Source organism: Spea bombifrons, chromosome 13 (assembly GCF_027358695.1).
Source record: "Spea bombifrons isolate aSpeBom1 chromosome 13, aSpeBom1.2.pri, whole genome shotgun sequence".
Taxonomy (NCBI): domain Eukaryota; kingdom Metazoa; phylum Chordata; class Amphibia; order Anura; family Pelobatidae; genus Spea; species Spea bombifrons.
The window spans coordinates 14,610,693-14,629,667 of NC_071099.1; the positions used below are offsets into that span (position 1 = coordinate 14,610,693).

The 18,975-nt window shown below is 38.2% G+C and overlaps 1 protein-coding gene across 3 annotated transcripts in view; it reads left to right on the forward strand.

The window, feature by feature from the left end:
- Window positions 1–1,377: 1,377 nt before the first annotated feature.
- Window positions 1,378–18,975, forward strand: part of NFATC2 (nuclear factor of activated T cells 2) — a 47,592-nt gene continuing 29,994 nt past the window's right edge. For 2 of the 3 annotated variants that reach the window (XM_053452842.1, XM_053452840.1), the window contains exons 1-3: window positions 1,378–1,898; window positions 6,534–7,500; window positions 10,712–10,880. In XM_053452842.1, coding sequence (XP_053308817.1) covers window positions 1,775–1,898; window positions 6,534–7,500; window positions 10,712–10,880 — 1,260 coding nt within the window. In that variant the 5' untranslated portion in view covers window positions 1,378–1,774. The remainder of the gene's footprint in view (window positions 1,899–6,533; window positions 7,501–10,711; window positions 10,881–18,975) is intronic. The other variant, XM_053452841.1, reaches the window with a different exon arrangement.

Consider the following 18,975-nt stretch of genomic DNA (forward strand, 5'->3'; position numbering starts at 1 on the left):
ATAGTTATATAAAATATGTTAGAATGCTGCATATATATATATATATATATATATATATATATACACACATTCTCACACACACACATACATTCACGCATACACACATACATTCACGCATACACACACATACATTCACGCACACACAGTATATATATATATTAAACAAGTCCTTATCTAACTGCCATATGTGCAAACAATACAATGTTTCTGCCGGGTTGTCTGGCCCTGTGCCTAGGATGCCAAACCCCATCTACTTTTCTTCTGCTGATGCCCGATCCATGTGCCTCAAAAAGATGAAAGGATGTTTATCTTTGTTTAGTGGTAGATAGGTAGAACAGCCTCCCAGCAGAAGCGTTAGAAGCTAACACAGTCTAAGACGAGACCAACGGCTGATTAAGGTCGGAGTCTTTACAGCAGATGGGGCCGATCTGTCGGAGGATTCTATATTTCTCTGAACCTCCATCGCTTCTAGTCTCCTACTCAATGTATATATTACTTAATCGAGTTATAAACATATCTATCAGTTAATCTGCAATTAATTGATTATCTGGAATCCATGGACAGGTCACATGCATCATGTAAAAGGAGCCATGGCTTGTGGAGCCCATTAATACTCTCCCTCCGTCAAGATTAGTGCTCGTGGAATATGCGCGGCCATAATCCCTCTCAGGTGAATCATACAGCACTGAAAGAGTTCATAAAAGACCCGACGTAAAACACGCCTCCTGTCGTTTCTTTGCGAGCAATTGGTGCTCAATTTTTTTTTTTTTTTTAACTATTTACATACTAGACTGCTCACTCCACGGAGAACACGGAACTAGTAAGCAGCATCCATCACAGCAGAATGATGGGAGTTGTAATCTATCAAAAAACTAATAATAAAATAAAATATATACTTATTAAAACTATTTATAATTATCTGTAAACTTTTTAAGTAAAAATGTAAAAAAAAAAATTCCCCACATGCCACCGTAATTTTTTTTTTCACCACCACACTATCATCGCTAAAAAATTATTTAATTCCGTGAAGAAATATTTTGGGTCACAAAGAAACTTAAGTGCTTGAGCTATTCCATTATTCTAATCAGTAAAAAGCGGTTTCGGAGTTTGTTTATCTATGAAGAAAAAAAAAAAAGAAAGTCTTTTGTTCAGCCGGTTGTATCACCGGCAGACCGTGTCACAAAACACTGCCAGTCCTGTCCTTCGCAGCAACCAACACCGCGTTCAATATTTAAAAGGGAAGGAAGAGGTTCGGAGATCGCTAGACTTGTTCCTGTTTCAGGCTTTTAAAGTAACGCTGCAGTTGTCCCCAGTTGTGACTCCAGAACACGCCTCTCGGCAGCAGGTGTCGGCCGACACATCAGGAAGTACCTTTATTGGAGCCGTCGTGCTAATTTCACACACTTGAAAGATCTCTCGTTATCGACCTTCCTTGACCAAAGCCCATCTTTCGTCGTCTCAAACTTCTGCGGTGTCCGCATCTCTAGGTGGGACCTCTTTCTCGCCCCGTGGCCACCTGTAGCATCTCCGAAGACACCTTGGAAGCCGGTGATACATCACCTACACCAGTGATCGTCTCTTCTTCACTTACACCGGTGATCGTCTCTTCTTCAATGTGCCCCGAGAAGAACCGAGACCTGTTTTCGAAGGGTTTAAGGGTCACTTTGTGAATTCCAGGCCGTGTCTATACCCGTACGGAGGTCTCTGGATTTATCCTCTTGTCTCTGTCCCAAGGAGTAGCTTCTGGGCTGCAGAGTCCTTTTATTCTGTAGCCATGAGCTACACAGATAGATCACCCGATCCTTCTCTGTCGGGGGGCTGCGACCAGATCGGCAGCCCTGAAGATGAACTGGATTTCTCTATCCTGTTTGATTACGATTACCCCATCCCCGTAGAAGGTTTGTCGTGATAGTTCTTATGTGTCCATTCTTTAACTATACAATGTGTGCGCGACTGAATTAAAGTTCAGGAACCAATTTACAATTTCTCTCAAATCTAAAGTCACAGAAACAAAAATATTTTGTCATTTGATTGGCGCAGTTTGGGGAGGAATTTTGTAATATTTTATAGGTGTGATATAGGACATAAGCAAATGGTCTGGTAGGTAAGCATTGCAATGCTTTGCTTTTCAGCATCAAAGGGGTTAACGCAACAATTAATTGTAATGATACATTTATAGTATCTGATATGTGGATTGATTATTAACTTTGCACAATGCTGCAGTTTTATGAAAGTAGGAATTATTATTATTTGCATAGTATATAAATTATTATTATTTTATATTATTATTATTATTTGCATAGTATATAAAATATTATTATTATTATTTATAGTATTAACCATATCTCAATAACATACATATTATATAATATATGTAATCAAAGAGGCTGCTGCCCTCTAAGTAAACTGAACGTATGTTTCTCATGATCCTTCACTGGCTGAGGATGATGAGAGTGGTCGTAGCATGACCAATGCACATCCCTGTCGTATCCATGCAACTCAACATCCACTAGATGATTTAGTTTAGGAGTTTAGGGAAGAGATTACTTGACAGCTCAGGTCCTGCATGCTATGTCAATTAAGGGGTTAAACATAGGCTGTCACGGATTTGCATAATACTTTGCACATTCATGTGCGGTATTTTGCATGAATATAGTTTGTATGTTGAACAGATATTTACATGGCTATTTAGGATCTCTTTATTAACGCAGGTACTAACTTTGTTAAAATAATTACAATACTTCGTAAAATAAAATAAAAACATAGGTATGAATTTGTTCACCTCCAGGACCACACCTTAAAGCAACCTTCAATATCTTAGTGATGTCCGGCGTGATCTAAGGTCTGATGCATCGTAAGGAGCACACTTTAACATCTAGTTAGGTTCAGGAAAGACCATGATGTCTTGCAATCCTTGCCAGGTTGACCTTAAAGAAAGAACCAGGTTGCCAATGAGCCCTGGCAGGGTCAGACTAGCAACGATGGGCACTTTCAGGCCAGTGACCTCCTGATGGTGATGTAATCTACAACAGATCTGTTCCAAGATCATCTACAGCTTTACAGATGTTAACTAGAGCCGGCCTCTCTAAACATAAACCCCCCAGATTTTATGCCAAGGATTGCGCCGCAATCTAGGTTAGATCTGGATGGGATAGGAAGCTCCACTAATTTTAACAACAGCTAAAATTCAACATAGATAAATCTAAGGTTACGCATTTGTTTTGCTGGAAATAAGCATTAAAGTCTTACACGTTTAATGGATTAAGTAGTTAATGGATTCGAGGAGCTGTGTTCTGGGAATACTCGATTGATGGCAATGTTTAGACATTCACGCTCTCACATCCAACTTGGTTTTGTGCACCATACGGTCATGTCTAAGGGGTGACCAGAGAATGAATCTCTCGTTACTAATACAGCGTTTTGAGGTCCATTCCCCATAAGAATGTTTATGTGCTTTTGAAATCAGTTACATGAAATGAATCAACGAGCTTGGGTCCCGCCAAGCGCTGAACCTGACGGACTCGTGCGTTTTTACAATAGTTTGGTTACTTGCTTATAATAACGTGTTGGCACAATTACTCCGATTTTGGTGTAATTTTGCAAGGAGGAGCATGGAGGGCATTTGGCCACTTTTTTTGTCTCTGATAGAAGTTTCTAATGTTTATTATATGGATTCAGTGAATCTAATCTGATTAACTGATTCTGGATCATTGCTTTTTTATATGAGGGTTTAAAAGTAGCAACAATGCGTTGAAAATGCAGGCGACTTATTCTATATTTATGAAGATCTCTTTTACCGTCCAATATCTAATCTTAAAATTCTCTAAAAATGAATTTTTTAATTTTTTTTTTAACTTGCCAACTGTCGGGTTAGCTGTCCTACCAGTGACAGCTTTTAACTTCATTATACAGATTTATTGAGACCACTTGTAGCTTTTTATATCTCGTTAATCTTTTAAAAAATATGAGTTAAAAGAAAGTTAGCGACTATTTTACATGTGGGAAAGAACCTCTATATCGAAATATTATCTTAAGCGCACCTTAATCAGCTTTTGCCAAAGGGGAGGGGCAATGTCATAGGTAGGTGTGACTATGCAAACCCTGTGAGCAGAAAGTTACTAAAGTTGCTTGCACTAGCATATTAATTTGGAGCACTTATATATATAGTATTTTAATCTGTATATACCATTGCATACAAGGCGGGGCTGGGGATAATAAGTGCGCCCTGTCACTTTAAGACCAGCGGCCGCCTAGTGTGGCCGATGGCTGGATATGTCCGGCCAGATAGCCAAAGGTTTCGTTTAGTAAGTCTATCGCTACATTACTTCTTTTTAGAGGGTCTGGCGGAGGCAACCAGCTGAAGTGTTAAAGTCACGAGTCGAACCTGATCTGTTTATATTGTTTATTCATGACAGCATCTGCAGGGATTTAACCCTTAGAGCCTCAGGGGGTTGCGCAACACATTTCACCCTCTCGCCTTTACGTTAAAGAGAAACAGATCCGGGATTTAAGTCCGCTTGCAGGTTTCGCATTTTACCGCAAGACCTCCTGTAATCATCGCAAAGCCGTCACTAAGAATTACAGGAGATACAGAAGGAATATAAATATTGTATTGGCGCTAACAACTGTAGTTTCCTACCCACCCAGAGTACAGTTTGAGTTAAGTACCTGCCAAGTGTCCATGTTAAGGAGGGATAGTCCCAAATCTCTATGCCTCTCTCGCCCCTTCTTAATTTTGTCACTGTAATGGTTAATATCTCTTTACGACAATACCCCAGGAAAGAGATTAGAATTCACCAGGCACCTAACAGGATATAAGCCCCCTAATCGCTTGCACGGGAAGCGCATATAAACATAATACGGCATGCAATCAGTCATGGATGGTTCTACTGAGTTTCCCAAACTATCAATTTTTTTTTAAGTTCTATATTTTAAGTTTTATTGTTAGAATTTGTATTTTTATTTTTTTGCGATTTTTTTTAACACGCATTTAATCATTTAATAAAAAAAGGTGTGTTTTTTTTTATTGTTTGTTACAAAAGAGGAAATTGTGAGTCACACGCGGCACTGGGCTGAAGTGCTTCTAAAAATGTGTTGTCGAGATAATCGAGGGAATAAATGGGTTAATAATAACCCTCTGAAGGGCAAGAGTGCATGGCACTTAAAGAGTCACGTCGGTAGCGGTATATGTGTTTGCAAACTGTAGATGTAATCTGTAGTTACTGCTAATTATTTAAAGTACAGGTGCTTATAGCGGATCAGCCACTTTCCACATTTTTTTTAGAGTTCTATACACTAAAGAAAACCATGTAACCATGTTTACAGATTAAAATAAGACATTTTAACTTCCTGTTCATGGGATTTGCAATATTATTCCTGCCCATTAAGATCTCCGTATTGTAACGTTGGTGATTGTTGTTGGTTCAGGCAGCCATTGCAAGGATGGGGTGGGCAGACGCAATAGAGCCGTAAAACAGGAAGTTGATGACGCTGGCTCTGCCACAAGCTGCCACCAATCTTAGCTTCCAGGAAGTGAACTTTTAAACTATATTTTCTGCAAAACAATTACACTTATTGCCGTAAGATACACTTATTGTATCTGTACATGTACAAGGCAGGGTGACACCATCGGCCATTTCGCCACCAAATTCTACTGTAACCTCCGAGACGGGCCAAGTTGCCCCTTTGGATGACAAGTACCCTTGTCTACTTCTTCTCATATGAGGAGACATATAAAGTAGGTCATTTAGGGTACATTTTTCCCTATACATTTTATTAGAGAAATAGCATGTGTATAAACAAAGAATTGCATGAAAAGGTGCGCCGTGCCTTCAAGACATGAAGCTATGGAATATGATGTCATATATTTAAAGCAGGAGACCGCTGCCCCCAAGGTCTAGGCCTAGTTGGCCTAGGCCAGGCTACGTCACGGCCATTCTGTATATTTTTTATCTATACATTTGCTACCAAATTGGTTAGCAAAATGTATAGGTAAAACATTACCCAGTAAACGTTAAATTACCCTGCCTACAAAGCTTGTTATTACTATATTGTCCTAAATACCTTTTTCTTATTTATTAATTGACAAAAATATATATTAAAATTGCTGTGGGCCACATATTTAGGGCTTTGGGTGAAGTGAGCTGTATATTTCTGATATAATCCCCTTTTATTCCCAAGTAAAGACAGATTCCGGTAACATTACCGGCTACGTCCTCCCTGCCTGTGCTGTAAAGGCCTTAAGGAGCATTATTTAGAATTTATGAGACTATTTCAGTTTTTCATATATATATGAGCACATGATGTCATTATTTATGTAATAAATCCCAGGGTGAATTATGTGACTTTATCTGATGGGAGTCAACATTCAAAATTATATGTATTTTAATCTGGTCCATCATTATATTAACTATTTTGTTTGGTTATTTGATTCTATGACCATCAGTACTAATTACTAATTGATTTTAATTGTAAACAACTGGAAATTGTGTAACAATATTTACCTAGTCTTAAAGAGACCCTTCTTTTTCCAGAAGAACCGACTCCTTCACATAAAATCATCAGCCCACCTGGAGTTGCGTATCCTCATGACGATGGCTCCGAATACGGCCTCAAGCCATACAGTCTTCTGGCTTGTCGCAGGCCCTCTGCAGATCCCATGGCCAGATATGAACAGACAGATAGTGTAGGGTCAAAATATTTCTTGGACCCGCTAAAGGCTGCTGGGGCTCCAGCTTTGAGTCCAAGGATTGAGATCACGCCATCTGAGCTGATGCACTCAGGGGGTTCATTCCGCATCAGAGATTCAGATATTGCGGTAGATCACCAGCAGAACTCAGCAGCTACTAGCCCAAGATTGCTGCCAGTCCCTGGTTATGAGGGCTACAGGGAGCCGCTTTGCTTAAGCCCAGCTAGTAGTGGCTCATCAGCAAGTTTCATATCAGAGACTAATTTTTCTCCTTACACATCACCATGTGTTTCACCCAATAGCGGTCCTAATGATGACCTGTGTCCACAGTTTCAAAACATCAATACTCATTATTCTCCTAGAGCTTCTCCAATAATGTCACCACGGGCAAGCATCACAGACGAATCCTGCTTGGGACCGCATTCTCCTTCCCCTCGACCGAACTCACGGTCATCGTCCCCTGGCTCAAAAAGAAGGTACTCTTGCGCTGATCTCTACACTGGTCAGCAAAGCACAGTTTCTCCACGGCAGTCGAGAAGCCCTTCTCCTCAACCTACTCCTCTTCCCCACCGAATGGATGGCATGAACAACCTTGTAGACCATTCATTCGCCGTACCATCAAAAATGTGGAAAACCAGCCCCGATCCCTCACCAGTGTCAGCCCACAAGACTGTGCCATGCCACCTTTATCCAAGTGACGAGTACCTGGGGAGTTATGAGCAGGAGGAGAGGAAGAATTCAGATCCTGGTTCAATCTTACTAATGCCACCAACTTGGCCTAAGCCTCTTGTTCCGACGATGCCTTATTACAGGTATGTACAATTTTTGCCATTTTTAGTTTGTTTTTACCGTTTTCTGTTATACTTTGCAAGTCAGATAGTTAACCAATCATCATTATTAAAAGAGTTGAAGGATTGGGCACAGGTAATAAAATGCCGTATTATCTATGAGTTGTCATGTGCAACTTACTTTATAGCAAAGGATTCTGAGTCATCTGCCCAGAAATTACGAGTTTGTTTAGTGGCCGTTCATTCTTTCCAAGATAATATTTGTTATGCAAGAAGCAGAAAGGCAAGTGATGACTTCATACTTATCATTGATTACTATGGATAGGGCTGGCCCAGACATGGGCTCATTCACTTCCAGGTAACTTCATCTGATTTTATTAATGGACTCGCCAAATAAACCAGAATCCCTGACTCCCGTGGAAACTCTTACAATGTGGAATTATGGCATATTATTACTGGTGAACATTATCCAGACTCCCAGGCTGCATACTTTGTATGTATACCTTACATTTATGAGCGAGGCATACCATTGGCCAGAATCCTTGCTTGCACTCTAATAGTAGTGAGGGGGTGGTAGATAAGAGGAACAGCCTCCCCACAGAAGTGGTAGAGTATAATACAGTGAGGGTATTAAACATACATGGGATAGACATACGGCTCCTGAATCTAAGACAAGACCAACGACTGATTAAGGTATGAGTCTTTACAGAAGGAGAAACGGGCGACTAGACGGGGGCCGAATGGGGCCGATCTGCCAGCAGATTCTGTGTTTCTGACTTCTATACACATTATAACTAAGGGGTAGGGCAGACCAGAGTCCACTACGATTGGCTGCAATTAAGGGCCATCCCAGCAAACTATAATGTGATTGGCCCTTTTTCTAGCACTCATTAAAATCCCTTGCAGAATACTTTTTGGTTATTTAGTTAACCCCTTTTGGAGCGATTACGTCATACTACATTTATTAATAGAGCTCCAGCAGATTCCGTAGCGCTATTACAATAGGGAGACAGTGAAAGTTAACGCTAACGTTTAAATTGACAATATACAATTTGACAATAAGATTAACGGTTAATGTTTTAAAAGCAATTAAAAAAGTCAAAAAAAAACTGTGAATATACAATAAGCCTAAATCTGTAGGAATGTCTTGTTTTCACTTTAGACAATATCAAAAAAAGTCAGTTTAAAGTCCAACTTTATAATATAAATGTAGCATTATTCCAATGGTGAGCACAGTATTTGATGTACGTTGATAACTTACCTTTGAAACCTTTAGTCATCTCGCGGAATATCCGATCGAAGGTGCTAACGCAGCATTTTCCATTCATGGCATATCTGTGTTGTAAAAAAAAAAAAAAAAAGAGAATTTTATGTTTTACAGTTTTGTAGGGTAATAAAACACAACTTATTAACTCAAGTTAATTAATGAGACTGTTTTTAGTAGTTCAAATGTGCTCCAGTTAGTATATTTGAACAATAATTATAAAATTATAAAAAAAATGCTGCATAATTTTAAAAGAAAAGTAAAAAAAAAATCAATAAAATAAAAAAATAATATATATTATACAAATCGGAAGTCATTTTTATGGGTGCCCACTATGCCCAAAGGCAACAGGGCTTTAAATTACTTTCTGTAGAGATCAGATGAATATGTTTTATTGATTAATCTGCGGGATCACATTGCACAATATTAACTTTTAGAATTATATTTTTATAACCCCACAACGTCTCGTACACAAGAAGGTTACTATTCCAAAGTCGTTAAAAATATATTTTTCTAAATTATAAATGTAATGTGTTATTTTTTTTTAAATATGAAGCCCAGATAAACAGATGTTCAAACAAGACATTATTTTTATATCGTCAGCAGAAGTCAGACCTAATCAGAAACATATATTTTCTTATATTTTATCACTTGAGAAAGAAAAACATCATTCTGGCCAGAAGTCTGGAAGAATTCATAAAACAGACTAGAATTGTTCAAAATCATTTACCCCAGTAGTAGTATTGTCACATTTCTAACACTTTTATTAAGATTTCACACTTTTAAGATAAATATTTAAAGGCGGGTGTTACTGGGAAATGAGGTGGGTTTTAAGGGGCCACTAATACTTTTTATATACATAGATTTTATATATAAAAAAAAATATTCTTGAAAAAAAAAAACCACACATTTTATAAGTGCATTAATGGTTAAAATGTAACCTGAATATTAATTGGCTACTTGGCGTTTGTAACCAATGAGATGACACGTCAAACCGACCAATGGTATTTTTTCTAAATTCTTTAATGAAATATGTTATTTCCGCACCTTAAAATATATAGGGTATGTTTTATTATCACGAGGATATGTTTTACTAACCAAACGAGGTCTGTAAGTAAAAGCATTATAAAGACAGAGACCTCTGTGTGTAACGGTTCCGTAGCCGCGTATCTCTTGGCCTTCCTATTAACCGCAATGATATGTCTGCTTCCTGTGTGGCCAGTCAAGAAACTTTCATCTTAAACGCAGACACGTAGAATTCGACGGCAGATAAGAACCATTCGGCCCATCTAAACTACCCCTTTTTTCTACTGTAAGGACTCAAACCTTTAGCAGCATAACCATAATATTTTTCCTAGAGGATTTTACTAATATGTCTACGAGGCTGCTTGAAAACACTTTGAATTGCAATATTTATATTTCTTAAGATAAAATTACATAGACTTTGAATTTGTTGTATTTGTGACAAATGCATGAAGGGGTCCTCTTTTGGTGGTTTTCGGCATTGAGCTCACCATTGGAGCCAAGGGTAGTACCCATGCATTCACTGGAGAAATTCGCTAGGTGGAAGGTTCTGCCTCCCAGTTCTCAAGACTATTTTTCACACTTGGGTGTCAACAGGAAGACATAAGCCACCCAGGCCTTTGATAGTAAAAATCCGATGGTCCAGTAACCTTGGGTTTCTTATGGCTAATGACGCAGGTACATGACAGAAGACTCTGTCTTTTTGTGCTACAAGAAGCCTAGGTCTCACGACCTCTCCTAGACAGCTATAAACGCCATTTCCAGGAGGTACAAAACTTCTAGGGCCCTAAAAAGTTCCATTGAAAACTCAAGTATCCCATATCATCAGCCTTAATATAGAATGACGCAATGCCTTCAGACTCAGGTCCTCCCAAACAAAATGAGTTACCTATAAACATACTACTGGTGGGAGTTAGTTTCCATAAATGTTATTTTTTTTTTACCCAGCATTCCCGTTGCTTCTCTACCTTCCCTTGAGTGGCCATTGACGAGTCAAGTTGGATCTTACGAACTTCAGATTGAAGTGCAGCCCAAGCCACACCATCGTGCGCACTATGAGACTGAAGGTAGCCGCGGGGCAGTGAAAGCCACGACTGGAGGCCATCCAGTGATTCAGGTAACAAATTCATTATATTGTAATAGCCACTGAAACAAAGTTTTTTTGTTCAGCTTTCAATTTAAACACTAAATTAGGAACGGTCTACTCATCCAACTGTATACACAATGCTCCCACAATCTTCTTATATTCATTTTCAAAGTTACGCAAATCTAAAGTGACTGGGGGCAGCCACCTTGTTTTTCTCAAAGGCTCACAAGAGGTAGTTTTCACGTTTAATATGATATATATGAAACAGGACACCATTGATCATTCTAAAATGTGCGTTTACTCAGCATTCTGAAATCAACGCCTGCAAACTCTAGAAAAAAAACCCTGTATCTTTTACTTTCTTCATCAGCAAAATATACTTTTTCTCACAGTCGCTGATGCTTCTGCTTTAAATCAGTTCACTTCCCTATTTCCATTATGGTTTAAGTAACACATCACTCAAGTCTGCAGTCTCGAGAAGAAGAACCTAGGAAATGACTTACCAATAACTTGGTTTGTTTACGTTACATGCCAATAATCTGATGCAATGGAGAGTAATTAATTTGCATACAAAGCCGTGATAAGAAAAACAAAATGGAAATAACCGTATTACCCCAAGAGAAAATAGAGCATCTGGTTGAAGTTGACGTTGATTTCCGAGGTCATGGAATCTTATGTAACTTCACATATATATCTATGTTGGCCCGATAAAAGGAACCAACTAAATAGGAAGTTCTGAAAAAAATTATATACATTATATAATATTAATTATATCCTCTCTCTTGATCTAAATTTTAAGTCTTGGCCATAAATACTATTTTTTTATTCACAAGAACAAGAGAGGAACCTCAGTGGGCCTCCAAGACCTGAAGTCCACAGTAGAACAGTAGTAACCAATAAGTAATTAGAACTATGAATAACCAAACGTGTTTGTTTGGAATCTTCTGTTCTCGGAGGTTACTTTGTTCAGCCATTAAAGTGATTTTTTTATTTAAAAATATTAATATTCTTTTAAGACTTCAGCCAGTTAAAAAGAAACCGCCGTAATGGGTGGCAGGTGCTTGCGCAAGCAGCGTACTCTACGGCAAAGACGCAAGCGACTCCTTTCATTTCAATACGTTTTATCAAACATCCTGCCTGCAAAGCCCTACATGGTTTATAGATTTTTTTCTCTCTCTCTCTCTCTCTCTAAAAACGGGGGGGGGGGAGACGAAGATCCTGCCACGTTGGTTATATGCTCAAAGGCAAATAAAATTGTTTGAATGTGCGGATGAGCGAGGTTTCATTATCGGCAGACAGGAGTCAAGCTGGTTAGCAGTACCAGTAGACAGGTTCTCTCTGTACGAAACAAGCGATGATTGAATTTTGTTTGCACAAGCTGGGGGGGGGATTTCAAACAGACGGCTCGAGAGACAGCAAAGCATGTTCCTTTGTTAAGAACCTGTCGCAGACTCCCCGGAGGGTCTGTCTAAAAATAGGACGTATGCCGTTTTTCTTGTGCGTGCAGTCTTTTTAGCAGATTACATTTTTTTTTTCCTCATTCTAGTTTGGAAAATGTTACTTTCTGCAAACGTTATTGTCAGTGAAAGATGAAGAACAATTGGGAAGGTTTCAGGTTACCTCTCACTTGTTTCCCTTGAAAATGAGCTCTAGACACAGGGAGTTATCCCTGCAATATACCACTTCTGGAATGAAAGTAACCATAGTTTAAGAAAAGAAGAACGTACTAGAAGACTTAATAATAGAACTTATTTCCAATTTAGAGTCAGGGCCGTAACTTCCTTGGTGGAAGAGGGGCAGCTGCTCTCCCTGGGGGGGGTTCAGCCATATTTTTTGCTTAAGACCAACCAAGATGGCAGGGCTTCCCGGCAATCAAACAATGCCTCTTCTTCTCGGGTGTCACCTAAGGTCCACCACAAACGCCTTGGTCTTGCTTGGAGATGAATGTTTTATTTGTACATTGAGTTCCAGGTGATTTTTTATTTAGAGAACAAGGCCAGAGACTCGTTTCCTTCTGCGTTTATTTAAAGCACCTTTTTTTTAAAAAAAAAAAAAAAAAAATTAAGTGCCATAACAAGAACGATGGGGCTTAACACCGGAAGACTTGTTAATTTCCTCTTTTGGTGATGAGAAATGGCAGGCAGTGGTATTTTAGGTGGCATTGCGAATTTAAGGAAGGAAGTTACTATAAAAGACAAGGGAACATAAGAGTTTGTATGTGTTTATGCGTGTGTATGGCAACTGGAATTAAGTCCTGGGAACCACTTTTTAGACACTGGTTTGGCTATTACTGTAAACATATCTCAAATAACATGTAATACCATAATTTGTATCGAGGGGGCCCTCCCATGGACTACGGGTCATATTGATGGGTCCTGGGTCATACATATATCTGTCAGAATCCTCCGACGAGGCAGAGCAGAAAGCTTTCGAGGGGGGTGCCAACCTAATGGAGACCAATCAATAGTTTCGTATTATTTAATTAGTTATTTTTTTTTAACTGATAAATCGACACATCGGCCATCTTCTTATTTACAACACAACGTGTTTGGACGGCGGCTTTTTACGAGCGAAAAGAAAAAAAAAGGGAACGTGATAACGGAGAACGACTATAAGAAAAAAGCCAGAGTATGGTAGTATGGTAAATCAAAGCCTCCAGCTTCAGATTATTACTGCAGATACACAGATGCACGCAGCACCAAGGTAGCAGAACTTTGCTAAATTATTTACAACCCACATAGCTACATTTGTCTCGCATTATCTGTACAAGAACGTCTATTTTCAGCCTGGCTGTAAAGGGAAATCATACTTTTCCTTTTCATAATAGGGTTTAGAAAGTTAGAACTTTTACCTTTTCCGTGTGTTTGAAGGATATTGTATTGAAAATATGCATTTTGCATGATATTAGAATAATTAGCCCAAATATGTCTATGACAGTCCCACCTTTTTGTGCCCAATAATATAACGCTACATTTATTTGTATAGCGCCAGCGGACACCGTAGCGCTGATACAATAGAGGACAGTGAAAATATTTAAGAAATATTATTTAACATTGGCCATAACATTAAGACATACCGGTGCAGAAGTAGAAGAGGGACCTGCTCTCATGAGCTTACAGTCTATTTTACAATCACTGCACAAAGCCTGTGGCCCATCCAAGGTCAATGGTCCAATGGCACCAATATATATAGATATATACTGGTAGAAAGGTAGAAGTTATAAACTCTAGAGACCCTTAGTATTGAAGTAACAGACAGAGACAGGCTTACATATACACATAGAGACCAGGAAAGTAAGGACCATGCTTGGTCACCTCTAGGTTAGCACCACAGATCAATACATCTGTGATGCCCCACTCATCTGGGCAAAAGATAGACACAAGCCCCAAAGCTTTGCCCAACACGCTTCTGTCTTAATGGGTTGGACAACTTCTTTCCTCTTTGTGACCTTGGTCTTTGCCCATGTTGGAGGTCAAGGATGACCACCATCCATTGACTTTTCCTCCTAGACTCTTAACACGTAAGAGACCCTAACACACATAGACACATTCTGATTACCCATCTCATGGTTATAATATCAGTCCGGTTGTGAGAAATGATTAAGAACACTTTTCAGTAGAAAAATAGGATATGGAAAGTATATATATGGAAAGACAGACATTACGTCTGGATTTTATTCGCTTGTGTGGCAAATGTGACTCAAAGCTGTTGGTTCCTATCCAGCTTGAACAGTGTACACTTTATAGGGGATTACGGTATATATATTTATGTATACTTTTGATATAAAGCTCACCTTTTAATGCAAATAATTTCCTTCCCAGGTGTTGATGGCATTATTAAATATTTTGCCTTTTCAATAAAATTATATTGAATTTGATTTAACCATTTGGGCACTAAGGAGGTGAACAATACATTGCTTTGGACCTCATATGGGAAATGTAAAAAATGGGTTAAATTGGTCAGTTTTACCTATTTTCTTACATTATCTGTAAATCTCCATGGCGTCATATGCAGACAAAATGATGCATTTTACACAAGGCGCTGCATGATGTCATGGTTATGTGTTAAATAATTTTAACACATATTTCTCTTTTAATCAATCAATATATATATATATATATATATATATGTAAAATGCATTAAATTTAGTTAAGGGGGCCACAGGGACTTATCAAGTCTGCTTACTTAGACATAGCTTATTTTTACATTTGGCTTGTCCCGCTGGTAGCAAAATGGTTAATATGTACAAATTAGTTTCACCTTATTTTCTGCGCATTTTGAGATTTATAGCAGATTTAAAGACATATTCTTAAATTGAATGATTAGAATTTCCTTCATAAAAGTTTAGGTTGCAGAAGGGAAGGTGTGTGTTTCTGATTCACGATATAATCGTTATGGTGTAATGCCAGACTCTACTAGTCTCCGGTCTGCCCAGGGGTAACACGAGCCAATTTCGGACTAGGGCTTCATAAAAGAGCAGACAGTCTACACGCCAAGGTGAATGAGTACATATTTGGCAGTCTTAAATAAGGTGCTCAAATAAAGTCACTTTTTTTGCCAGATGATCACATTAAGGAGGGCTGTATAGGTGAACCAGGAGTCTTTGAGATGACTAAATAATACGTGAAGGGCAAGAAGGAGCTACATTTTTCCTATGGCTGCCATTTTTGCGAAATTGTAGAAGACCAAGGCTGTCCGGGTGATACAATGATCACTATCTCTGTAGGTTACAGAAGACATACAATCAATGTAGTGGGTTAGGAGTATTTTAAGAGAGGGAGAGGGAGAGAGAGAGAGAGAAAAAAAAGGAAAGGAGAAAAGAAAAAGAAAGAGATAGAGAGAAAGAAGGGAAAGAAAAAAGAAAGAGAAAGGAATATTATATTATATAGGCAAGAAAGAAAAAAGAGAGAGAAATGAATATTATATATATTATATTATATTGTATAGGCAAGACACAATGGGAGTGGCAGCGTATGGAACAAACATTGATGGAATGGCATACCTCCCAAGTGTCCTAGTGTTCCGAGACTGTTCCAGATATCCTGTCCTGCTTTTTGGGGGGAGTCAGGGCTAAGGAGCAAAATCAATGGAGGTCTGTAGTGTTGCAGATTTTAATTTAATGTCAATCACAAAGCCTAATGTTGTTGCCTAACCTTACTGGGGTAAAAAAAAAAAAATCAAAGATGGTTCCCCTGTCATGGGCCAAAGCAAGCATTATAAGGCCACAAATACCCAGTGTGTATTCCTTCTTAAGTTAAAAGGCGCTGGCATGCGGATTCAATATTTTGGCAACTTGTCAAGGGGCTTTAGAAGGCGTTTGATGTGCGGCAAACCTTCAAAAGTGAAGCTTTTTTTAAAACTCTACCCTGCTTTTCAAATGTTAACAACAAATGTCGCTTTTATAGCGATCGCATTTAAAGAACCCCTTTTTTTAATTTATTAACCAGGCTTTGATTTGGCGACTGGTGCCTAAAGGAATATTAAAGTTAATCTAAGCGTTTCTCCGAGGATCTAAGGCAGGCTCCTTGCGGTACTGGGTGCTGCTGGCCCATGAGTGCTACTCACTGTCAGGGTTTCCCACAATGCTCTGTTTGTGGTTTGAAAGTTCTTACCACAATTCCATGGTCAGCATTTCATGGCTGTTCGGGGTATAGCTAGAAGGGTCTTTTTTGAAAAGGAACTGGCATACATTCTTAAAAAATTGAAGGTTTTTTGAGCAAAAAAGTGTTCAAGAAAATGTGTTAATACCCAGAACCGGATTTATAGCGGATCCACGCCTAGGCAAAAATCTTAGGCCCTACCACATGTGGTTTCACCCCTGTATCTACGTTGCAAGATGATTTAAAGAAAAAAAAACGTGTCTAGTAAAAGGCAAAATGAGAAGCTTTGCTGATCATAAAAAAAGAAAGTTACAATACCTACACATATTTTAGGGACTAAACTTTATAGATTTCTTCTTATTTCTTCTTATTTTAAATCGTTGTCTACTTTACAACCCCAAAAAACAAGAATTCGCCCATCAAGAAACACATTTTGATGTTCATAAATGCTAAAATTTATCCACTTTCCAAAATTCCACATATTGGTTATTTAATATCTACATATAAATACATAAAAACTATTTTAAACAGTTTTAAGACCCCCTAAAGTTATACACCTTAATGCACATAAAGAATCCCGTATTCAACCCCCCCCCAAGTGTCCCTATTTAGAGACAGTCCCTTTTTGAGACCTAAATTTTGGTGTGCGCAGGGGTGTTACAGTGCTCCAAGACTTACTAAAATCTATAAACAGTAAGAATTCAGGAGAAATTGGTTGCTGAATACAATATATTATGGTCATGGGTTCTTTTAACTTACTAGGGCAGGGGTTCTCAAACTGCGGCCCTCCAGCTGCTGCAGGACTACATCTCCCATAATGCTCCTTCAGCTAAGGGGCTGGCTGAGGAGTATGGGAGATGTAGTCCTGCAGCAGCTGGAGGGCCGCAGTTTGAGAACCCCTGTACTAGGGTGTCTTAAATAAATCAATAAACCACGAAGAGACGCTAAGAAGTCATGGAAAAACCAACAGCCACGGGTCTTCTTTGTCCAACTGAAATGTTAGGAAGAATGGGAATTCGCCATCTTCCTCTGAGATGGCAAGGGACACTTCTACTGGAGTCGTGGTGGGAAAATGAACTTTGATCTAACAAGCCTGGCTTAGAACAAATAATGAAGGAACGGATGAGTAATCCCACCAAAGGGACTAAAGACCCTACCCTATCCTGCCCAGAACTATTTTAACGTACAACACAAGTCTTCAAATACATCTCACATCTACATTCTGTCCAACGGGGATTGAGTACCAAGATACCAACAGAATCTTGGCGTTTCATCTCGTATAACCCTATATGTAATTTGTGCCCCATGTTTCTATTTAACCACCATCAGAAAGACAAGTTTTGAAGTCCTAACACATAGATTTTGGATAAAATAGTCTCACGGTGAAACTGTATAAAAGTAATTACATGCGAAAGGAGAGGAACATCTGTAGCTTCAATCCAGACGTGAATTTCCAGGCAGACACCTTAAGCAAATGTCAAATGAGAAGTTCTCTTTATTTTAAATTAAAAAGCAGGTTAATATGTTTTCTAAGGGAAGGAAAGAGACTTTTCTGATTCATATTAATTGTATAGCAAAGTGAGCCGTCTCAAAAAACAAAAATATGCACTTAAATTCTCCCAAATCTTATGGGAATTGGTTTTTTTTATGGCAAATGAATTATTATTTTAGCATCAGACGATAGCAAGAAAAAAAATCATATTGGAAGGCCTTTTTTTACATTTCTTTTTACATTTTTTTACTCATTTGCAACAGTTGTAAATAAGTAAAAAAAAAAAAAAAAGTAATAATGTAAAAAAAAAGTTGCAGAATTTATTAATTTAGAAATGTTTCTTCTTTATGTGCTACGCTTGTAAAAAAAATATGGAATTTTGTCCATTTAATTTGTTTTTAAAAAGAATTTAGAATAATTCTTATTCTTCTAATGGAAATTATACCTCCTTGTGTCACTCGCAGAATATAAAGTAGTCCTTGGGTACAGTTAAACTATTATTTCTATGTGCAATTTGCACATTTATTATGTAAGAGTGAAGTTAACTATATGGGGAAAAATAGCAAAGAACGAAATAAGAAACTCAAAACTTTACCCGTATAATTAGTTAGCAATTTTGGTAATTGCTTCCCTTGCTTTATTCACAATGGGTGTTCTAGAGTACCGGGCGAGCGTCTGCTGTCATGTTTTAAATCCTGAAAGAATCTTTAATACAACTAATCTTGGAATATGTTTGTAGCCTATTTTCTTATAATAGGATCTTTACAATAAAATCTTCTGTTTTACCTTAAATATAATAACAACAAAAATAATAATAAGTTCCCTTTAGTTGTAAAATGGATCCCTTATATGGTGCCTAAAAGGAAACGCCATTAAAATAGTTAGACTTCTAGATATTTAGGTAAATAATCCCTTTTTAGGCTTCTAAAGTCCGATTTCAAACTTTGTTAAAGCATTATCATCAAAGCTCCATTGGTTTTGTTATGGGTCACTGTGCCAACCTGCCATCTAAACCACTAAAGTCACTGAAACT